The 25,247-nt window shown below is 36.0% G+C and overlaps 1 protein-coding gene across 2 annotated transcripts in view; it reads right to left on the bottom strand.

Annotated features, from left to right (window-relative positions):
* The window catches only part of LOC127866167 (WD repeat-containing protein 90-like), a 73,421-nt gene extending 48,428 nt beyond the window's left edge, over positions 1–24,993 (bottom strand). For both annotated transcript variants that reach the window (XM_052406580.1, XM_052406581.1), the window contains exons 1-15: positions 24,859–24,993; positions 16,654–16,745; positions 16,109–16,421; positions 15,574–15,744; positions 14,881–15,072; positions 13,742–13,851; positions 11,575–11,727; positions 9,105–9,170; positions 8,603–8,671; positions 7,040–7,150; positions 6,472–6,617; positions 5,716–5,773; positions 4,826–4,944; positions 2,805–2,966; positions 134–258 (exon numbers count right to left, since the gene is read on the bottom strand). In XM_052406580.1, coding sequence (XP_052262540.1) covers positions 134–258; positions 2,805–2,966; positions 4,826–4,944; positions 5,716–5,773; positions 6,472–6,617; positions 7,040–7,150; positions 8,603–8,671; positions 9,105–9,170; positions 11,575–11,727; positions 13,742–13,851; positions 14,881–15,072; positions 15,574–15,744; positions 16,109–16,421; positions 16,654–16,745; positions 24,859–24,868 — 1,897 coding nt within the window. In that variant the 5' untranslated portion in view covers positions 24,869–24,993. The remainder of the gene's footprint in view (positions 1–133; positions 259–2,804; positions 2,967–4,825; positions 4,945–5,715; positions 5,774–6,471; positions 6,618–7,039; positions 7,151–8,602; positions 8,672–9,104; positions 9,171–11,574; positions 11,728–13,741; positions 13,852–14,880; positions 15,073–15,573; positions 15,745–16,108; positions 16,422–16,653; positions 16,746–24,858) is intronic.
* Between the last annotated feature and the right edge of the window lie 254 nt (positions 24,994–25,247).

Genomic DNA, 25,247 nt, shown 5'->3' with positions numbered 1-25,247 from the left:
CATACATTTTACATGTGAACTTTCCAAATTTATTGTCAGACATTGTGTTAAAAAAGTTCAAAAGTTTATCAGACTGTGTTATTTGTTTAGTGAGATCTGTCTAAGAGGTTTAGCTGAATCTGCATCTTCCTACCTGATCTGAAGGTCTGCTTGTCCTTGTCAGATCGTGCCTCATTGGGCAGCAGTCTCCTTACATGCTGTACAGACACCTTCTTCAGGTCAATCTCAAAGATGTGACCGGACCTGCTGCACGCATACCTACAGATCACAAAGGAGATGCAAGCTTAGATACAGATGACAGATTTCTGAGGTGAAAAAAAAGCAAGGCAAATTTTTCTCATAAGAGAATTATAGTTTCAGATAAGTTGTGTTTAATTCATTAATTCTTCTGTTACATTTAGCTTTTTGGGCATTGAATTATATGTTAAATCAGGTACTGTAAATCTTACTTTCTGACAGGAAAGAACGTGAAGAACTTTTTTATAAAAATTATTCAGTAAAATGAAATGCCAATTCACAAAGGCAAAGGCGGTAGGCGAAAAAAAAACAATCTGATCAGGATTTATTTGTACATGTATGTTCTTAGAAGGTATTAAATCTTTATAAACAAGAGTGCCAAAGTGTCACAAAATACGCCCGTTCGAAGGTTTTGGACACCATACTCAATGCTTGAAATGCACTAAGTGACCTCAAGACCTAGTTATTGACCCGGCATGATCTATATTTGAACTTGACCTAGATATCATTTAGACGTAACATCTGACTAAATTCGGTGAAGATCAGATGAAAACAAGGGCTGTTTGTAAAACATGCATGCCCCCCATATGGGCTGTCAGTTGTAGTGACAGCCATTGTGTGAATACGTTTATTGTCACAGTGACCTTAACCTTTGACCTAGTGACCTGAAAATCAATAGGGGTCATCTGCCAGTCATGATCAATGTACCTATGAAGTTTCATGATCCTAGGCCTAATTATTCTTGAGTTATCACCAGAAAAGCATTTTACTGTTTCGAGTCACTGTGACCTTAACCTTTGACCTAGTGACCTGAAAATCAATAGGGGTCATCTGCCAGTCATGATCAATGTACCTATGAAGTTTCATGATACTAGGCGTAAGAATTCTTGATTTATCATCCTGAAACCATTTTACTGTTTCCAGTCACTGTGACCTTGACCTTTGACCTAGTGACCTGAAAATCAATAGGGGTCATCTGCCAGTCACGATCAATGTTCCTATGAAGTTTCATGATCCTAGGCGTAAGCATTCTTGAGTTATCATCCGGAAACCATTATACTGTTTCGGGTCATCGTGACCTTGACCTTTGACCTAGTGACCTGAAAATCAATAGGGGTCATCTGCAAGTCATGAGCAATGTACCTATGAAGTTTCATGATCCTAGGCATAAGCGTTCTTGAGTTATCATCTGGAAACCATTTTACTATTTCGGGTCACTGTGACCTTGACCTTAGACCTAGTAACCTCAAAATCGATAGGGGTCATCTGTGAGTTATGATCAATGTACCTATGAAGTTTCATGATCCTAGGCATAAGCGTTCTTGAGTCATCATCCGGAAACCATTTTACTATTTCGGGTCACCGTGACCTTGACCTTTGACCTAATGACCTCAAAATCGATAGGGGTCATTTGCGAGTCATAATCAATGTACCTATTAAGTTTCATGATCCTAGGCCTAAGCGTTCTTGAGTTATCATCTGAAAAACTATCTGGTTGACGGACATACGGACATACATACGGGCGGACGGACCGACATGAGCAAAACAATATACCCCCTCTTCTTCGAAGGAGGGCATAACTACTTCAATTAGAAAGCAGAAACCATGCTATATGCTTGAAATGTACTTAGCGACATTGTAACCTCGTTTTTGACCCTGCATGACCCATATTTTAACTTTACCTACATATCATGTAGACACAACTTCTGACCAAATTAGGCGAAGATCGGATGAAATTTACTTCAATTAGAGAGCGGACACCATGCTAAATGCTTGAAATGCACTAAGTAACCTCGTGACCTCCTTTTTGAACCGGCATGACCCATATTCGAACTTGACCTACATATCATCCAGACACAACTTCTGACCAAATTAGGTGGAGATCGGATGAAAACTACTTCAATTAGAGAGGGGACACCATGCTAAATGCTTGAAATGCACTAAGTGACCTCATGACCTAGTTTTTGACCCGGCATGACCAATATTTGAACTTGACCTACATATAATCTAGACACAACTTCTGACCAAATTTGGTGAAGATCGGGTGAAAACTACTTCAATTAGAGAGCGGACACCATGCTTAATCCTTGAAATGCACTAAGTGACCCCGTGACCTAGTTTTTGACCCAGCATGACCCATATTCGCACTTGACCTAGATTTTGTCTAGACACAACTGCTGACCAAGTTTGGTGAAGATCGGATGAAAACTTTTTGAATTAGAGAGCGGACACTGCTGTGGACGCCGCCCACCGTCCACCCGCCCGCCATGGGTGAAACTATAATACGTCCCGTTTTTAAAAACGGGCGTATAAAAAGATGACAAGCAGCTTTTAATGTTTAGTTTTAGACACAATGACTGTGTCACTAATTCAAATAAAAGCTTTAAAGAGACTGTGTCACTAATTCAAATAAAAGCTTTAAAGAGAAACGTAATGATTTTATTTGCCTATATTTTGTGTTTATATAATAATATTGAATAGAAATAGTGCAAATTACTTATTTCAAAGACAGATTCTTTTATACACAACTAATCACTAAAACACTTCTTAACACTCCATCCCCTTACACAAGTCTATCTGCTGGATCCTTGCTAGGGTTGTAGCCCGCCTCGAAGGCAACGTCAGTGAACTCCATGTTATGGTACTCCCCCAGATTGACGGGGGCCGACCGTAGAGAGCCTTCCTTCACCCGCCACAGCCTCACATTGTCCCGCCCACATGACACCATCCTGGCAGGATTAGTACGGATTAGTAAGTGTCGAATATGGCAAAACAGACATCCAATTGCAACTATTGTAACAAAATTTAAGCACGGACTTACGAAATTCGATTTCTTCATATAAAACTCAGATTTTTTGTTAAATTTCCAGGGGAGAAGCTGACAACAAATGTTATCAGCAAGCCCCGAAACAAGAGATGCTTGTGTGGTTGCTGAAAGAAATGCTGTTTGTGTGATGTTTAAATACAAATAAATTTATACAAGCTTTTGGTGTCTGTTTCTTTAAATGAGAATGATACTGTGATGCCATGTCAATTCCAACTTTCAATTTATTAAAATGTCTTATTTCACTTGCAAGGTTAATAATAAGACCACTGTATGTAAAAGTATCACTTACATTAGAAAATATTTCTTAAATATTTAGCATATTTTCAAAATCAAGAACACATTAAGAAAAAAATAAAATACAAAAATATATTGCATAAACAAGTCATGTGTCCACAGGATATGGATGTCCCAACATTCCACATGTGTCTTAAAACTACACAAATGTCATAAACAGGCTAGTGTGACATTACCCTATGAGATACAGAGACAGTTGATGCCACACTCTGTCTCTTCCTCGTGATCATAGGAGGGAAATTGATTTAAAATTGCATAATGGGTGACAAATTTACCGTCTGGAAGGTGTTTATGGCCAAATTTGACCTTTGACCTTTAAGTGTGACCTTTACCTTTGAAGTACAGAGATGAGTGACACTTTTGATGGTTCACATTTCTACCAAGTTTAAAATCCATTGATATATGGCAAAGACAGGGATAAAACAGATATGTTCAAGATGTTCAATTGCCATAATATTTGACCATTCACCTATAAGTGTGACCTTGACCTTGTGGTACATATTATGTTATATTAAACATTAACATTTGTGCCATGGTATTTTAGAATCCATCACTATACAGATAGAAAAAACAAGACAGGAATTTTAAAGCTGTTTAATGGCTCAATTTGACCCTTGACCCTGGCCTTTAAAGGGGCCTTTTCACAGATTTTGGCATTTTTTTAACTTATTCATTAAATGCTTTATATTGATAAATGTAAACATTGGATCGTAAAAGCTCCAGTAAAAAATCAAGAAAAAAATTAAAAAAAGGAAAAGAACATTGCCCGGAGCAGGTTTCGAACCAGTGACCCCTGGAGTCCTGCCAGAGTCCTGAAGTAAAAACGCTTTAGCCTACTGAGCTATTCCGCCGAGTACACATTCTTGACGTATTTTATACCTCAAATAAGCAATCTTCGTAGTTTTACAAAATTTAACGACAAAAACAGAACTCTCCAAATTATTCAATCGTTTCGCGTTGCAACGCTTTATAATTTTTAGGTTTTAAAATCGTCAAAAGATGCATATAATGGCTATATTAGAGCATGGTTAATGTTCAGTATTACTGTTTCCTCACAAATATCATAACTAAAACGAAATCTTACGAATCTGAAACAATTTTTTTCAATTTTGTCAATTTACCAAAGCGTGAAAAGATCCCTTTAAAGCAGGAAATGGGTGATACACACGACATGTCGTCTAATGGTAGTCAACATGTTTACCAAATTATTTAAAGAATCATCAATATATGGCAAAGTGAAGGCTGAGACAAGATTTTTTGGAAGGAAATCCAGACACTTGTACAGATATACAGTGCTACTGCTATGTGCCACTTTCTTCAAAATGAGTAATACAAATATTTTTAGTCATTGAAACACATGTGTTTTCACTTAAGAATTAAAATTCTTATAAATTATTTATTATATAAATTGCTAATTTCAAAGAATCCCCATGATACATAGACCAGCAACATTCCCTGCTTCAATACCTTGTATCATCAAATGCAGCCAGCCTCATTCTGGTGATGTCCACGTCTGTGTGAGCTTTGGCCATCACAGTCACCTCACGCGACTTGCCAACCTTGCTGGTGTTCCAGATCACAACCAGCTGCAATCAAAACATATGTAAGGCTTAAATACAATTGCCTTTAAATACACAGTTGTTCACGCAAAAAAGATTTTAATTGGACAAATGACTTATGCCTTAAGAAAAGAACATTTCTTTAATGAGCTTGTATACCAACAACTTTATTTGTTCTTTCCCCTGCAGTTTACATAAACACATATTAAATAAAACAGACGACATCATTGATATAAGTCATAATGTTAATTTCCAAAATTTATATGAGGCAAATAAAACTGCACAGTGCCTAGTAAGCAATTTTTCATGTAGGTGCCCACTCAGCTCTAGATGTGAATCATCACAATTCTCTGAGACCTTTCATTAACATCCAAATGCCAGAACAACAAATACATTTTACACTGCCCAACACAAAAGACACACAATGATTATATTTAGAGTCAACACATTGAAATTGTTGATGGATGTGGGTTGCGGATGTTTTAATATGGCAAAACAAAGGAACTACACAGACTGTCTGGAGGGAAAACATTGTTCTTATTCACTACTTTTATTACGTAACAGCACACACAAACATAAACTAATCAAAACTGAGATCAGGACCTTGGAGTCCTAAATTCGAAGCTATTGGGGTTTAAACCAGTTTTAGGACTAGCCAAACTTTTGATCTGTTTCATCTACATAACAAATCATAGCTCTACTGCTTATAGCCTAAGTGCTGATTATGTTTTAAAGTGTATTGTAGTAACCTATCAGATAATCACCATGCATGTTAATTATGTGTATAATGTCACTTACATTTTTGCCATGGCTATCCTTCCCCACACCACACAGACTTGTCCCTTTATGTGAAAAACTAAAACAAAATATGAAACTGTCACTCATGGTTTCACTAAAACATCAGGTTAAAAGAAAGCAAATACAAGTTTAAAACAGTAAATTAAGATTGCATGTGCCTGTTTGATACACTAAATATCTTCATTAATATGAATCCAACTGTAATACTATCTAACAGAAGCATGTTTTATGTACAATGATCAGCAGGATTAATACGGGCATATTTTCACACATGGAAAGACTTCATATTTAGGCCATGTAAAACAGAGCATACAATTAGAGTCAATAAAATACACCAGCATACATAAATATGGATGTTAAACACTGCCATTCACTCTCCAAGTTCCTTGACTTTGAGAGCAAATTTAACATATCACTCGTTTGAATATGACTGAATACACGATACTTAAAAGTAAAGGATGTAACAAAAAGGCAAATATTGAATTAACATCTTATGTAGTATGTTTGTTACACATTTGTCTTGCAAATGCATTACTTGGGAAACCATTGGAGCAAATGCTGAGAAAATACTCAGAACCAATGATTATCCACAACAGCCGCAACAATTGTGGAGAGATAAGCACATTTGTCATGTTTCTCATGTTTCTCATATGCAACAGCTTTTTTGCTGCTGAGTAACAGGGCCTTTAATTGAATTCTTTGATATCAAAGTTTGAGAACCCGTTTGTTAATACCTGTCAAGATTACAACTCCTACCTGAGAGAGGAGAGGGAGTGTGCATGTGTTTTACACAGGGCCAGGCACTCCCCACTGGCTACTCTCCATATCCTCACCACACTCAAGGGTCCAGTCTGACCACTGGCCAGCAGCTCTGAGTTGCCAGTCATACTTATGGCAGACACCTACAATTACATTGTGTCAAGTGTTTTCATAATGGAACTGGCAGACACCTACTGTAACATAGCGTGATGTGTTTTCATAATTGAACTGTTGTTGTTTATTCAGTATTCTGGCATGTTTACCTGTATGTAATATTCACAAGAATGTAAGTAGTTTTTTTAGTGGAGCAAACATTTGTTAAAAAGGTTAACAATGAATTGCAACAATTCATTTAATGTCATTTTCACAAAACTATGTTCATAAATTTGAATAAATCAACAGTTGTGTAGGAAGTGGTGGGCAGTAACAGTTTGTAACTCCAATATGAACACAATAAGAATCGAATTATGAAAGTAAAACTTTAAATACCTCTGATCATCATTGAAAAAGTTGAAAAAAGCCTAAAGAGGCTGTTTATAATTAAAACAGAATGTTCTAAAGTTACTTTGTCCGTGTGTCCAATAAAGAATCTCTGATGACCGTTGGATATTTTCATTGCAACCACAACTGCATGGCAAGGGTAAATGAGGGACAGTCCATCTTCCATCCACAGTGCCTGCAAATGGGGTGTGGACCATATACATCTACATGAACATGAACAACTACATGTGAGGATCCACTTGGAACATGGCTATTGGGGTTCAGAATGCAGGTGTATGTTGAAGAAAATATCAGTAAAACAATGTCCCCGTGTTATAATTACTACAGTCCACTCTCGTTATGTCGACATCGGATATCTCGATATTCTCGAAATGTCGAAGTAAGCTCAATGTCCCAACTTTTTTCCTTCTTTATCTATATAAATAAACGTCGCATATCTCGATTTACGTTATGTCGAATAATTCGATATCTCGATATAAAATTTTGTCCCAAGTCCTGATTTTACAGGTATTTACTGTGGTTTATCTCGAAGTGCGAATAACTGTTCCAGCGTCGGCAAAAGGTGATAACATTTTTCTTTGATACTTCACCGTCCCGGCTGCTCCCGTTACTATGCGGTAGGAAATTGATCTGTTAATTGCATCAATAATCACACGTGTGAAATGTCATTAGGCATGAACACTTGAGTAAGGCCTGTCACTTTAACTGTCACTGTAACATCAATTAACTGCAATTAATACACAGCCTGCCGAAAGACTAATTGTTTTTACAAACAATATTCCAAAATGCATTGAGTTATATTTTTAAGAATATAAACCATCGCAAAGTTGCAGAACTATAAAAAGTACATGTACAGTTCAGTATTTGTGATTTAAGCTTGTTAAGATGGAAAACCCTCGTCTTGATTGGACGTCAGTTGCATCATTACTTTAAATAGCAACATTACCGGATGTTTCCTCGACAGTTTAGAAAAATAATAACCGCATGTGTTCATGCAATTCTGTAATACTTAAAATGTCATTTTAAGCATTTAAATAGCAAAAATAATAGTGCCTCGTAAAAACGCGTTAATATCAGACATAGAGTATTATGCCACACAGTGACGGCTTTAGTTAGACCACTAAGCAGGTATTTAGATGTTAAAAACAGGATAAATTTTCGTTTCATTTTTTCTTTAAAAACGCCTAATCGGATATCTCGAACTCTCGTTATCTCGATATTTTTGTCTTATTCCCGCCGACTTCGAGATAACGAGAGTGGACTGTATATTGTAAACTGTACATTGAATGACAAAATATTCTAACTGGTAACTTACATCAAACAAAATGGAGCAGCAACAATATAACTTGTGTTTGATATAAATTATAATAATAATAATGCAAACTACGATGCATGTAAATGATCCAAGTATTCAGAGCACAAATGTTTTCATGATATGATTACAAAAATGGCAGAGCCAGGGAGGACTGAATAATAGCCCTGGCTAAACAATAATGGCCCAAGGTTATATTCCAAGGCTACTATCAAGCCTTGCCCTAGTTTGGTCATTTAATAACCTCTTATTAAAAAAATGTAAATAAAAACATGAGTATAGTAATAACACATTTATGTAATAACAAACACTCACATCTCTGAAAGTGCTGCCTCCAAAGCCGATGATTCTCTTCAGCCTCATGATGGGATCTGGTTCTAGTCCCTAAACAAAAACATTCAGGTCTCATATTTATGTACATCTTTGAACAAAGTCTTATTTTAAATCCATCAATATGAGTCTTGTCCTGGAAAAACGGGGTTTAATGCATGTGTGCAAAGTGTCGTCCCAGATTAGAATGTGCAGTTCGAATTTTGCTAAGAAGAGACTTTCCTGAAATTAAAAATATCATAAAAGCGGAAAGTGTTGTCCCTGATTAGCCTTTGTGGACTGCACAGGCTAATCTGGGACGACACTTTACGCACATGCATTAAACCCCCTTTTCACAGGGCATGTCTCATATTTGGCAAAGTTATGGCTGAGATAAGAACTTTTGAAAGCATCCGGACAGTGTGGCGTACGCCTTCTTTGAAGGGGGAGGGGACGGCATAAAAACACAGAATCTTGACGTAAAACACAGGAAATAACCAGTACCAACCTTGTACGATTGCTTCTTGTTGATTGGCAAGATATCTTCTGACTTATCTACCCTCGATATTTGACTCTGAAAATGGATAAGCAATGCCTAGCAGTATGCATGGGAAAAACATGTACATATTGCATTACTTGTTTCACAGAAAAATTTTGCTCTGTCAATGTCATAACATTTTGGTCTGTTTTCTTTTAAATTAATAAAGAAACGATTACAGTACCCACTGTGATTCCTTCAAATGCAAATGAGAATAGAGAATAACAGTGCTGAATTATTAAAAAAGAATCAAAATTGCAACTGCAACGTACTATTTATTATATATTTCTTTTATCACATTCTTGTAAAAAACTACTAAAAAAATTAAACAAGAGGGCCTGAAAGGCCCAAAGTCGCTCACCTGAGATTCCAAGGAACTGACCTGTTCTGTGCAGCCCAAGATGTCATAAGAACAAAATGTTCTTACCAACTTTCATGACTAGTGAAGACCCTGGCAGCCACATTTTTCAACAGAACAAGGTTTTATTAAAGCCATATAAGGAAAAATGCCCCGCCCCCTGGCAAACATGTTTTTCAACCAACCGGCATCATTTTTCAACTCGTCCAAGATATTATTTGGATGAATCTTCTGACCAAGTTTCATGAAGATTGAACAATAAATGTGGCCTTTAGAAAGTTAACAAGATTTTACTATAGCCATATATAGCCATATAAGGAAAAATGCCCCGCCCCTTGGCAGCCATGTTTTTCAAGCAAACGTAACCATTTTCAAACTCATCCAAGATATTATTGAGACCAATCTTCTGACCAAATATCATGAAGATTGGACAAAAAATGTGGCCTCTAGAGTGTTAACAAGGTTTTACTAAAGCCATATATAGCCATATAAGGAAAAATGCCCCGCCCCCTGGTGGCCATGTTTTTAAAGCAACCAAAACTATTTTCGAACACATCCAAGATATCATTGGGACAAATCTTCTGACCAAGTTTTATGAAGATCGGAAAATAAATGTGGCCTCTAGAGTGTTTACAAGGTTTTACTATAGCCATATAAGGAAAAATGCCCCGCACCCTAGCAGCCATGTTTTTCAACCAACCAGCATCATTTTTGAACTCTTCCAAAATATTATTTGGATGAATCTTCTGACCAAGTTTCATGAAGATAGGACAATAAATGTGGCCTCTAGAGTGTTAACAAGGTTTTACTATAGCCATATATAGCCATATAAGGAAACGTCCCGCCACTTGACAGCCATGTTTTTCAAGCAAACGTAACCATTTTCAAACTCATCTAAGATAGTATTGAGACCAATCTTCTGACCAAATTTCATGAAGATTGGACAATAAATGTGGCCTCTAGAGTGTTAACGAGGTTTTAACAAGGGAGTCAACTACTGGTATTAGAAAGTATGTACACGTTATCTTTCTTTAACAGACTGTTCACTGTTTTCACTATATATATATAAAGAAAACTGCCCCATCCCCTGACGGCCACGTTTTTCCACCCATCATGACCATTTTCAAACTCGTCCGAGATAGCTATAAAATCCATCTTTAGACAGAATTTCATGATGATTAGGCCAAAAATTTGACTTCTGGAGTGTTCACAAGCTTTTTTTACTATAAACATATAAGGAAAATGACCCCCCCCCCTTGCGGCCATGGTTTTTTACCGATCCGAACCATTTTTGAACTCAACCGTCGTATCCAGAAAACAAATGTTCTGACCAAATTTCATGAAGATTGGACCAAAAATGTGACTTCTAGAGTGTTCACATGTTTTCACTATATACATATCGAGAAAACTGCCCCACCCCCCTGGCGGCCATGTTTTTTCACTGATCTGGACCATTTTCGAACTTGTCCGAGATATCAATGAAACCAATGTTTTGACCAAGTTTCATGATGAATGGGCTAAAATTGTTACTTCTAGAGTGTTCACAAGGTTTCTATATAGCCATATAAGGAATACTGCCCCGCCCCCTAGCACCCATATTTTTCAACAGACCGGAACCATTTTTCAACTCAACCAACATATCATTAAGACAATCATTTTGACACAGTTATGTAGATTGGACATCAAATGTGACTTCTACAGTGTTAACAAGTTTTTTGTTTTTTTTGACCTAGTGACCTAGTTTTTGACCCAGCATGACCCAGTTTCGAACTCAGTCGAGGTATCAATGGGACAAATGTTCTGACTAAGTTTCATTAAGATCGACAATAAATGTGGCCTCTGGAGTGTTCACAAGGCAAATGTTGAGGCCGCACAACGCACGACGGACAAAAGGTGATCACAAAAGCTCACCATGAGCACAGCTCAGGTGGACTAAAAAGTAGCAAAAAGTAGGAAAAATTTGTTAGGTAGGGAAAAGTAGGAAAATTATAGCCCACTTGAAAGCATCTTGGAGTGAAGATAATTAAAGGACCTCTCGCACCACACCACTAGGACCTCTCATTTAATTGCAATCAGCCCTACCTCCCCAGTGGACCTGTCATCTTGATGGAGGATCACGCCATCCTCGGGGTGTGCAAACACGTGTATCTCCCCCTCCCTGTCCCTATGTATGTCCAGCACGTCATCCACACCCACTGACGGCAACTCTGAGGTCACTGGGCGACGCTTGAAGGGCTTTAGAAGATATGATAAGTTTATTTCATAGTAAAGTCACATGTTCCTGAAAAGCATGATGAAACATGATTCTTCTAGTATTAAGGCCTTAATAAATGATCCATTACACTTTAAATCTTATGCTATTTTTTAGCATGAACAGATTTAAAATACCGTAATTGCTCTTTTTGTTTTCCGACACTTAAAAATAATTAATTTTTTTCGTGTCCGAAAACTTAGATACGAAAAATATTCACAAAATACAGGTGTCCGAAAACTTAAAGTCCAAAATTTAAGTGTCCGAAAAAAGCAACAATTGTATCAACGACTACCGGTAATAGCACCCGCTTGTAAAATACCATGCCCTATAGTATAAATAACAGTTATATATTTTTGCACTGCATTTTAAATAATTTTAAATGCTTTATTTATTTGACAGAAAGTTACTGCAAGGTTGTACTTTGACCAACGAGTTCAAAGATGAGCATGTGATGTACCGATACTCACTAGTATGAACCTGTAATTAACGCATTAAAAAAGCAAACTATGAATTCTTTGTTTGGTCATTTCCGATAATTGTTGTCTAACTCCTTCCTTTGTTCGTAAAACTTGCAATAGGGTGCATCACACGTTGAAGCGCTTAGTATTTGTCACAGTTATTTTACTGAGAAGGGTTGGTACAATTTCGGTAGATAATTGAACTGTTAATAGGCACTACCCATGGTAATTGTCACAACGCTTATTATACTATCGGGCGAAACCATTGTTTAATACCAGCTTACAAGGTTATTTACCCAATAACACAAATGTAATGGTCCGTTGCCCTCAGGCATGCACCTGCCATGCTTTAAGATGTTAATCTGGTTGTAAAACCCCTTGATCGAAGTGTCATTAGACATCGAAAACAGGACCGAACTTTGGTAAAATAACGCTGTAAAATATACTGTTCGAAAACTTAGAGACATTAATTATGGACGAAAACTCGTGTGTCCGAAAATTAAAAGTCACAAAAAGAATAATTATTTTTGCTAAAAAAAGTAATTACGGTTTGCAGTATTCATTATTTGCTGCCCCTTTGTGGAATTGTGCAAACAATTATAAAAGGTGGAACCAAAAAAACGACAGTTGGCAATTTGGGTGGGTAAGAAATATTATTACTGGTGCATTGAACATCTTATCTGCTTTTTATCTCATTATCGAAAATAATAAGGCAACATATCAACGAGGAAGCTGTATTTGTTACTAGAATACATGAATAGTGATTACTAGGCCACTGCTCATTCACTACTATGAAACTGAAAACACCCTATTTCTTTGTAAATAACGCCTAGTGAAATAATGTCTTTACCAACTCACACTTTTTCTGGGATATCCAGTTTACTGGTAATAAATGACATACTTATGCCAATAACTGACAACTGCCTTACTTGAAACAGAGATAGGAGAAATGCCTATTTCGAGGATTTTGTGACCAATCCTTCAACATATTATATGGTCAGGCTAAGGATCGTACCCACGATCTTCGAATTTGCACTTGAGTGCTTTACCAATTGAACCTGGTAAACACTACTATATTTTTCCGGCGAAATGGGAACACCATAGAAACATTCAAGAGAAAAGTGCTGTTGATTTAGCTAAAGCTCACAATTTATGTCAGTTAAATTGCATCATGCAAAATTTGTTAAAACGCTATACGAGTCGAGTAAATGTTTTGACAGTACTATTCATGAAATGCACAACTTCTACGAGGATTACAGCCATCATCAGTCTTCTCAGTAACAGGCCAAGATTTCTGTGGCAATTACATGTACGTCACGAGTCGTCTGCATGATTCAACTGCAGGTAGTGCCTGCCTACGAGTTTTGGCGCTTATACAAAGCCTACGCTCTCATTGGCTCATATTAATTTTCCAATACAGCGAAACTCCGCCCTAAATCAGGCTTTAGTTGGGTAAAGCGTTGAATGTAGTTGACAGAGGATCATGAATCGGCTTTCAAAATTGTCGGCGAAGTTGATTTCATGAAGACAATCATACCTTTTCCTTGGTGGCATTGTGAATCATTGAAACTCTATCAGACACACACTTGCTTGCATCAATCTTCCGGGAATCTATTCTTCTGGGCCCATTATTGGTCGGAATTACAGCTGGAAATATTTCTATATGTGTAACATTGAGCACCAGTTGTAAACACAAATACATGCTTTAACTTAGTAAGAAATATAATGACATTCAGTTCACTCTGATAAACATTAAATCATTTAAGACATTCAGACATTAAAGTGTTATTGAATTCGAACATTCTCCTTTAATATAGAGGATATTTGTTGGATTCGGTGGATTATCAATTTTAATTCATGAGTGATCATAAAAAGATTTTCACGAGTGGCGCAGCCACGATTGCAAATATATATTTTTTATGATCACAAGTGAATTAAAATTGATATTCCACCGAATCCAACAAATTTTCTTTTTATTTTATGCTTTGTTTCATAGTTTTTATACATTGTTAAAGAGTTTAACTAGAGAATTTCGCTGAAATAATGACGTCATTTCGTCAAAAAAATGACATCATTTCACAGTAAATTATCGATAATTTTCACTGATAATTTTCATTGTTTGAAACAGTGACATTATCAGTTTTAATTCACTGATATTTCTCTATAAACCACCGGAAAGCATAAAATAAACTTTATTATTTGCACTGCCATGGTATGAGGTTAAATTAAGTGAACATTTAGTGTGATTTTCTTGTGCTGTGTTATATAGATAAGTGGTAACTTGCATTAGATAGTGGACCCATGTATTATATTAACTTATTTGCAGTACTGATATACAAAAAAAGAGTCATGTACTGATATAAAATTGAATTTTTTCACAGTATGTGTAGATCACCTACCAATTTAACAAACACATTTATGACCTGCTTTATGGCATAATAGGTTTTCGACATATGCCGCCAGTGTAGCTCCAGACCTGTCTGTACATATCTGCAGTCAGGGCAGAAGCTTGACTGTCAATATATGTGACCACAAAACCTTGATTGGATTTAATTTTTAAAGGGCACAGGTTAGCTCCAGACCAGACTGAGCAGAATCACAGGGTAAGGCTGGTTTGTAGCTACACTGGCGGCATAGACACAAGATCAACTTTTGTAAATTGTGGGTCCTATATACCTTTTGTTGAGGGTTCTGATGACACAAACTGAATAGTATCATGAGGTTTATTGCTGGCCTCTGCTGGGAACTTGATCATGTCATAGAGGTCATGCCAGCGGTCCCCCTTCATGACGGGGTAGTCAAGCTCACGGGGGAGGGGTTCCACACCTGACAGTCCCCCCGCTCTCTTTACCTGCTCTACAGTCAAGCCTGCAATACAAGACAATCATTATGCAATAGCAACTATTAACAAAACCTTGACATTCAATCCTATAACATACACATTTGCATTTGTCATCATCAACACAAATTAATGAAAAAAGAAAATAATTGATGTTCTGTCAATGCAGAGAGTATTTTAAGAGCCATTTTGGAGCCTAAAATCAGACCCATTCTCCAGCTTAAAAGTTTGATCAATTCATATTTAGATTTGTTAGCAAAGCATTATTAATGTTTTATAACAAATAACTGTGAAGTTCACACAGGCTAATCTGGGATAAAACTTTCTGCATAGACTAAGTTTTAGTTAAAAAAAGACATCCTTTAAAGAAAAATTTCATGAACGCGAAAACTGTCATTTCTGATAAGCCTGCACAAGTTTATCTAGGGCAAATGCATTTAGCTTGGTTTTCCCAGAAATCACCTTATTTCCATGGTCAAGCTGTCAGAATTCTAAAAAGAGCGTACTTTATTAACAAAGCCACGTTATACCTGGTTCATACTGTATATCGCTGGTGAAAATGTTCTTCACATGCATGTTGGCACAGAGTCTCACTCCCTTGATGTAGGCATAGCGTCTGTTGAGGTACATTGAGAGGATGTACTGGAAATCCAGGCACAGAATAGTCCAGCGTGTGGACAGGGGGGCCGGGCCACTCTGCTCTGAAAACATTCAACAGAGAAAATTTAGGGCAAGATCTTGATTCAAGTATTTAGAAAAATAAACATTCCTCAACAATATGTTGATGACGTCTGCATAGTCCATTCAATGTCTTTTTGATGCAGTAAGTTTATTACTGCTACAACAGAAGAGTTTTGTGTGTGTTTTTTTTTTATATGAAAGTTAATTTTTATCATTCTGACCAAAAATCTGTATTTAAAATTCCTTCCTCCCTTTACTTTTAAATTAAATACAGCACTTCAAAGCATTTATGGATGAGAAAAATAGAAAATTGTAAAAGTAAAAGTGGCATAGCTATTCCTAAATGTACATGCTAATATGCAAAAAGGCCCAAAACCATGCAACCTTTTCCAGATAATGCTGTCACAGCATGCACAGTTCCTCTGGTTGCTTTGCAAACAAATGGAAACTGAAGCCATGACGAGGTAGACTTAAACTCCTTGAACAGGTTGGAAAATGATATCCGAACCACAAGATTTTCCTGCGTGGCAATGTCAATGTGCACCACAAAATACTTGGTGGGAATGGGCTTGATCAGCAGGTACATGTATCGACCAGTGAGGCCGAGGGACTGTGTGCTGGTCTTGGGCAGCTGGATGTAGTTGCCAGCAGGTATGGATCCCGTAATCTTGAACACTGTGGACTTCACAGACTTGTCCTGCACAGGAATAAGAGGTATTTAATGAACAGGATTTAATAACTCCCAAAATCAGTGCCAAGGAAGTTAAAACGTTGACTAGTTTTTATCAGTCATTCAATGAAAGCTGCGTTGAATGTCTTTGAGGGGAGTGACAGTGCTGAGTTATTAAATAATGTGTTGCACTGGAACTGTTAATGATAAACACTTTCCATAAATTCAAAATCCCAAAAACATAATCCTTTTTTCTTACCATGGCAGATGTAACCTCTCCTTCTTTGGTGGCCTTCTTCCATGATGACACATTAAAGTGCTTAAATACATTCACATAAGGGTGTTGCCACACTGAAAAACATGCACAAAAGACATTGTTACATGTACTTAAACATAATGGCCAAAGGTCCCCAAGCACAAATATAAGGAACAAATCTGCTCTGAGCAGGTAATTATAATATAAGTTGTAGTTTAACTGAGAGAAGAGTGTTGCATAAACATGAGCTGCAACAACTCCATATATTTATATCAAAGATATTGAAAAACAACTTTACAAAAGTCACATTTATTATAGCAATATGAGGAAAGAAATTGAAACAAAAATGAAAATAAATTTAATTTTAATAGTTCAGCTTGTACAAGTAAGTGACTACCGGTAAGTCCCAATTTTTCGGTAAAATAACTAAATCGTATTCTTCAGTATACAAGTAAAACTATTTTTATATAGTTTCAGCAATTTTTTCCCTTCTTTATAAAGCACCCGTAAAAGTTTTTTCCCAATTGAAGAAAAACTACAAAATTCCCAATTGCTGTCTGAAACTTTCCTCAAAGAAAGGAAAATTCCTTCACTTTTGTTCCAAAAGTGCATTAACTGCAAGTTAACAAATAAAATGAGTACTTACACTTAACATTTCAAGCCAAAATGAATGTAAATCAATATTTGAGTTGATTTTTGCTTGTAATACCAAGTAATTAAAAAAAAACTATAATTCCCAATTGAAAGATTTCCTGAAACTTATTTTCCCAATTTCAGGGGTTTTTACACTAATTTTTCCCAATTTCTATGGTGCAGGTACTTATTCACATTGGAAAAGAAAAATCGCTGATAGTTTCAATTGATTTTAAGTCCATATTGAAACAAATCACATGAAAAAGAATACATGAAATATGAACAACTGTAATGTATGCTGAGAAATCATGTCATATTGGTTTCATTCATTACAAATAAATGTTAAACCCAAAGCATGCCTCCCACATGCTGAGTTTGCATACATGCACACCAGTAAATGGAAATCTCCAGTCAAGTTTGACACGATTTATTTATTTTATTTTTTTAAATAACTTCTGTATTTTAATAAATACATAAAATAAACACTTTAAAATTGACAGCATTCAAAGAAATGTTTTTTATCAAACAAGTGTATGATCGTTCCCAATGATTTAACATAATTTTATTAATTATACGGGTTGTTAAAGTTATTGGTCCTCTTTGTTTATTGGACTCTGAATAAGAGACCATACAGACCGCCTATATATTATCAGTGGAACATAACCTCTACCTCTATTCAACACAAATATCAGTGGCACAAACTGGTAGTGGCATAAAACATCCATATAACATATTGTCAGCAATAGTGAACGCATGCAAAAATATTTATCTTGTGAGCAACAATCATAGACAACATTTGTGAACAATTTTCTAGCAACTTTTTAGAAAGCCATTACAAGGCACACTTATGACTTCTTTATTTTCTGGATTGCATTGGTCTTCAAAACTAAATATAATGAACAATAAATTCACCTTATTCAAACACTATTTCAAAAGTTTCAAGTGATGCCATAAATAATTTATACAGTACAGGCACCCTGTACTTAAACAAACGCCACTCGCCACGGTGTTCATCTCACTGTGTTCGCTTACCAATATGAACCGATGGATGTTCAGATCAAATATCGCGGGGGCCGTTTGCGAACACCGCGAATCACCGCAGACCCATAATATCTACCGCGGTGTTTATCGTGTTCGCTAAAAAAACAAATAATGGAAAATAAACGTAATGTATTGATTTCTTTCATTTAAAAATGATATGTATTTCACACCCATGCACATGACAGTTTTTCTGTCTTTTGAAACGTTGCGTATTAAAAAAACGGGTTCGCACCTAGCTGTAGGATACCGCACCTGGAGGAGTGTTAATTGAGTGTTTGATAATTCAATTAACAGTTTGAAGCCATGGAGAACTTATAACTGATTATAGTGATTGTATTATCCTTAGTCTCTGGATAACCCGATACATATGTGTCAACTGTCTCAACCGCATACATGCAACTTTTCCCATCTGTATCCATTAGTTGATAATCCCATTTATGCCCGATATATATTTTTAAAACCAAATTATGGGTGGGTGATATAGACGATAAGAGCCATAAACACAAACGTTTTGAAATTTTCAAAAGTGTCAAATGAATTTCGGCATATGATTCTATTTAAAGATATGATGAAATAAGCTCCCAATCAGGACCGTTGTATTGCATCATGGGTAAATCACCTTGCACGGTTTGCACGCATCTTGTACAGCTATTTTAGGTTACAAATTCTACATGAAATACACACATTTCTTTGTCCAGATAAAAAGAGCACTAAAATTGGCGTGAGTGTATTTATTTGTAAATAAAAATTTCATAGCGGGTACAACATTGAGATCATTTAATTTCCATTAAAAGTTTCGTTGTGAATTTCAACTGAAGTACCGGGGTATCTCGCGAATTATTTGGCATTGACATTTCCTCTTAATAAAAGATAATTTAAACACGCTGTATCGTTACCGTTACGCTGTATCAGTTCCTTCATTATTGAAACAATTATTGTATTGTATACTGACTGCACACAAATGTCGTAACATACGGATGCAATACGTAAATTTGAACAGTAAGTCGGACACAAGTAAATAAATGATTTAATACTCTCTTGATTTCTTTGAAATTCGGTATTTGTTGTTAAAAAGGCAATTACTTTGATTAACAATATAAGAGTCAACAGTATTGATCATCTAAACGCTTTATTTACGTTTCCGACTTAGCATACTGTCCGATTTAAGTACGCATACATGTGCACATACATGTAATATCTACATGTAGTATATGATTTTCTTTTGTACATTTACATTTAGAACGTGTGAATGACTCTTGCAGACAGGTGTTTACAGTGGATACGCAGCATCGCGGTGATCACGGGTGTTCCTGTTAACAATAGCCAGGCCTTCCAGCTGCCACTCACAAAAAAGTAGGGAAAAAGTAGGAGGTTTTCTGACAGAAAAGTAGGAAATAAAAGGAATATTTTTTCCAAAAAAGTAGGGAAAGTAAGAATATTTTCAGTTAAATTGTTAATTAATCATGGCAAATAACTTACCCGAGGAGGCGTTCTAAATGCAAAACCCTACCATTCTTTATGCCATGTGGACTGTTCTTGTATACCAATGCTGGTCAGTTTCTGTTGCTGAACTGTGTGGTCATCTTCCATCAGCCTGAAACATTTTTTTGTTCTCAAATTAACAAACTTAACATAACCATGCTAGTAAAGCATTTACTAGCATGTTAATGGTAAATCAGTATGTGGTTACAAGCTACATGTGAAGGACTATATTCAGTACAGTGAGTTAGTAAGCCAGATGATTTACAATGATTATAGCACTAATGCTAATGCAGATCTATACAGTACACATGTTGTATAAAATGGAAATGGCAACAAACAGCAGTTTCTGTGTCTTTTTTTTCTTTTATACATTGTTTGTGCTTTGCTCCATCAGCATGGTTGATAACCTGATATAAAACATTGTTCGCACAAGAGATGTTCTTGGAACACACAAAACAGTATGCAGCAAATTCATTTGAGGAATCCTGTACACACCAGTCACTAATACTATTTCCATTCTTGTCAAGCTTCACAAGCCAAGACCTGTTGAACTTAGTTTTTCCACCTGGCATAGCTAGTTTATGTCATGCAGTTATATCATGTGGAAAGCAACTACATGTACATCTATGATCTGCAAATAAAAAGCAACTTTTTCAAAGCCATTGTATGTGAGTAGAATGAAATTCTTTTACTATCACTATTCAAATGGCTATTTTTATATTCTTTAACAAACATAAAATCAAAAACATACATGTATGTCAGTGAAAATGAGGTTCCCAAGCAAGTAAATAGTGACAGCAAAAGAAATGTAAAGCTGCAGCTATAAAATTCAGGCATTGAAGAATTTTTCCAGAGCCACTCGCCCTGCAGGGCGAGTACGCCTGACAATTCACTTGCCCTTCACTTTAATCTACTCGCCCTGCATTTAAAAACATATATATATATATATATCTATATTTATAGTTATGATCAACCAGAACCTTTTTAACCTACGTAACATAGTGACACAAAACTGCATACAAATAAACTACATTATCTGATGAATTTTTTTTTGCTTTCCTTACATTTTCTGCACTTGTTTCCTTTTCTCAATACTTTCCACTCCTCGTTTTGATGACCTTTTTTTCTGTTCCCTGTCTCCACCACCTTGCAGATACTTTAAACTAGAACCCTTTTCCATGCTGAGTTTTAACATTTCAGACGAACTTTTACTGAAAGGCACACTTGATTGACAAATGGTTACAATATGGTAAATTTTGGCTAAGGCTTCTGATCATGAATTATTATGTTTATTTATAATTATTGTTTCTGTTTATTTTTAATTAAATATAAGAAGTATTATCTTTAATCAGTTTTTTTTTTTTATTGATATTTACATTAAAATGAAATTTTATTCTTCACGGAATGACCAATATATTTAACTGTTTTTTTTTTCTTTAAATCAGTTAGCTAAGAGCACTGACACCTTTCCATTTTCGAACGATACCCATCTTAAATGCTTTAACTTTGTAAGTAAACTAACTCCAATTTCCCAACACATTTCCGTGACGCAAATTCACTGTGAAGATTTCTAAAAAATATTTGTTGTTGTTCATCTCAAACTTAGTATTTTGCGTTAATTGATACACAAATTAAATTATCTCCTAATAACCATGTGATTTCCGCTGTTAATTTTAGTGTTATTTATCATTTTCGCTGCTCATCGCAAACTTCTCATCTGCTTGCCGCCATCTTGAACGTGTGTAAAAACAGGCGTTAACCAGGGGTTCTGAAATATGCTGTCCGAGTTGTCCGAGTCGTCAATTTCCCCTTCCGGGCAAGCAGCTTTTGAAAGCTGGCTTGTCCGGGGACAAGTAAAATTTCCGTGGTAAATTTTGTTTCGAGAACGAAACTTCAATATTTTCCGAAAATAAAAAATGAACTAGCGAACTTTTTTAACTGGAGGTAGGTTATTTTCCGATAATAATTATTTAATGTAGTAAACAAGTCCACGCGTATATAGCAAAAGCCAATCACACATAAGGTAACATTTATAGTAGGGAAACCAGCGCACGTTTACAGCAACAGCCAATCACTCATTAGATAACATTTTCGTAAATTGCAAATGGCCGAAAACATGTTTTACCGACCTGTATTCTATTTTTTTTTAATAAAACCACTTTAACGTCAAGCCATGACGCTAATCAGACCAATGATAAAATCAGTTCGGCTTCGGAAAAGAAGAGAAAAGCCAAGTATGAATATGATAAAGCATACGACGCCAAGCGGAAACAAAAATGTGTTGAGTCTTGGCTAATTGAATTTCCTTGGATTGAAAACGTTACCGGAGTGTGTAAATGTAAACTTTGTAAGGAGTTTCCTTTATAAGCAGATAATTATATACTTATTTTTAGCGGAGATTATTTTATTTCAAGTGAATTTTCTAGTCATGTTGAGATTATTAAATATCCGAGATGGTATCATGTGTGACTTAAACGTGTTCTTATTGTTTGCACATCTTGCTTGTATTTTCTAGTTAACTATGTATATAATCAAAAATGGAACTTAACAAAAGTGTATGTTTGTATTATTTGCTTAATTAGTAATGATGTTTTCCTTTATTTATCTTAAAAGTACGGACAAGTACTTCTTTGGTGCGGACAAGTGAATTTGTGGGTCCAACTTGTCTGTGGACAAGTAGACTCATAAAATATTTCAGAACCCCTGCGTTAACAATCGGGATACATAGACTATGGTCGGTATCCTCCGCAATATAGAGAGAGATGTGTGGATAGCAACGTAAAATCGTATTCGGCTACATTCGCGAACATTCGTAAGTCAGTTGTCATTCGGCGAAGACTTGACAAGCTTGATCGGCACTCGTTCTACGAAATTAACCCTAAATGACATTGTAATCTTATTGGCTTTATTGGGAAAATTTTGTCATTTTTTGGGAAATTTTGGTCAGATTTCTTGGAAAAAACGTCATTTTATGCAATTGGGAAGCAGCCGAATATCGGCGGTAATTTTGGGCAAAAAAAATCACTGAGCATTGTAAGGATTCTATGCTTCTGTAGTGTTTTTCCCAGGAGGGCAAAAGGGCATGGCGCATTACTTTCAAAAAGGGCATTTTAGCGCGCAGTTTAGGCAAAAAAGGCAAAAACGTTCCCGGAATACCTGAATTACGGGGAAACATGTAATCGCATCAGAAGCAGTTGTGGAAAAAAAACATATAAACAAGCACATTTAATGGTAATAGATGTATTTAATTTACTATGATTTATATTAATATATTTACCTTGAATGAACATTTAAGTTCCATGCTGTTTCAATAAACTGTACAGCACGACAAACATAATTAAGCAATATATGCATATGAATCTGATTATACACAGATCCACTAACATATAAATGAAACCATGTTTGTCTTATCCCATTTTCTAATAATAATCTTGACAGATGTTTAAAATTACATTGCGAGTAAATTGATTGCTAACAATATGTAAACACTCGTTTCCGTGACATACATCCACCGAGTATATTACAAATAAATAAATAATGATGTTGCTATCTAAAACATTTTTATGCATCGTTGATTATCACAGACATTTGATCAATTCATTCTTAATGTATAATCTCCATCGTTAATTCGATCGTTTACGAAGTTATTTGCCATTTTTGCCGAGTCACAATTTAATTCTGTTTAGTCCGCCATGTTGATAAAATGTCAAATGATGTAAGCGACAGGTGCGCATAGCAACGTTAAATCGCATACGCGATTCGCTTTTTTGTTAAATTAGTATACGTCTCAGTAATTATTTAAATAATTAGATCTAATTATCTTAAAGACGAAAACGATAAAGAATAAATTTGTTTGTGATTTTAAATGTAATTATGCGTAAAAATATATGTTTTGATATAACTGAATAATGCATGCAATGCACAATTGCCACGAGAATAACATCAAGTTTTTCATCATAAGTCTCCGATGTAATGATTTTATCGTGGGGGGTACACATTAGCCGACCGAAAAGTGCGCTTGGTATAACATAGCCTCCGGCATGATCGATTGATACTGACACGGGGTTATTCACGCATGACTAATTCACAGCTTTGGAGCAGTCAGTTTGACTACCTATAAATCGAGCACTGTTATAGATTAAATCTACTCGATTAATTTAATGTAGTCGATTAGACGTTGATGTCTCTCGAGTAAATCAAGCATAGTCGGAGCGTCACAGACAATCAAGGAAGCTGATTTTGCGGACCAAGTTAGATCGTTAGGCAATAAAGATGTTATCGATAAGGGCGCGTGGCGAAATTTGTCTTTGAAAAGAAGGGCGCGTGGCGAAATTTGCCTTTGAAAAGGGCAGAGTGGCGATCTGGGAGGGCAGCGTGGCTTTTTGCCACACTAAAATGGCCTGGGAAAAACACTATTCTGGAGTTCAGCCAAAAAAGATTTAGAATACCTGAGAAACTCACCTTCATGATGATGAAAAATGATGCACATGGTGAAGGACATTTTTGCCACATCTTTCAACAACAGAAACCAGCCAGTTTGACATCTTTTGTTCATTTTCTGCAAATATAACTAACACAAAGTTCATATTATTATTTTTTTGCGGACTTTATTTTCCAAAAAGTAGGAATAGTAGGAGTTTTTAAGCAAAAAGAAGGAAAAAGTAGGAGGCTATTTAAAAAGTAGGAAAAAGTAGGAACACTGGAAGGCCTGAATAGCGTGCAATCGCGGCCATATCAGGTGTTCATCGAACACCCCGGTCAGTAGCGTTTCCCCCCTCCGCGAAATGTCACCCATTGGGAAAAGTTAACACCACGGACAGGTGTTTTTGTATAAGTACACGGCACCTGTACTGTACTCATAAATTACTTATATAATGTTTTAAGATTTTTTCACAGTATACTTTTGTTTGTTTGTTTTTTAATAATATTTACAAAAATACCCCACCCACTTATTTTGCAATGAAAACAAGTTTCGGCTTGACGAATGGTGGAACTAGCGATATTTTCAATAAAATTCAATGCAGATTTAACCAGAATTCATATTGCACTTACAGGATGTCATTGTTGAATGTACAATTTCCAACGGAAGACTAAAACTGAAAAAGAAATAGTGCTTTTCGTATTAAATTCGAAAGCTCAAATTTAATGTTTTGGTTTTGCCGCCATGTTTGTTTACATCGCGAGAAGACGGCTACAATTCACTAAAAAATATCTAGTCTGGATTACCTGCCCCTTTGTATATAATAAAGGCTGGGAACCAGACTAACACATATCGAGCTGTATCTATCTGTATCGAAAGCGTACTGGAAAATGACTCAATCACTGAGTAGAAATTATCCAGGGTGTGTGTGCGCGTTTAATTAGTAGCATGAAAAACGTTCTTTAAAACTATCCACAGTATCTGATTTTATGGCACTTTCTGGTAATAAGTTCCAGTCTTT

This window comes from Dreissena polymorpha, chromosome 2, assembly GCF_020536995.1.
Source record: "Dreissena polymorpha isolate Duluth1 chromosome 2, UMN_Dpol_1.0, whole genome shotgun sequence".
Classification (NCBI taxonomy): Eukaryota; Metazoa; Mollusca; class Bivalvia; order Myida; family Dreissenidae; genus Dreissena; species Dreissena polymorpha.
This window is presented reverse-complemented; position numbering and strand designations above follow the sequence as displayed.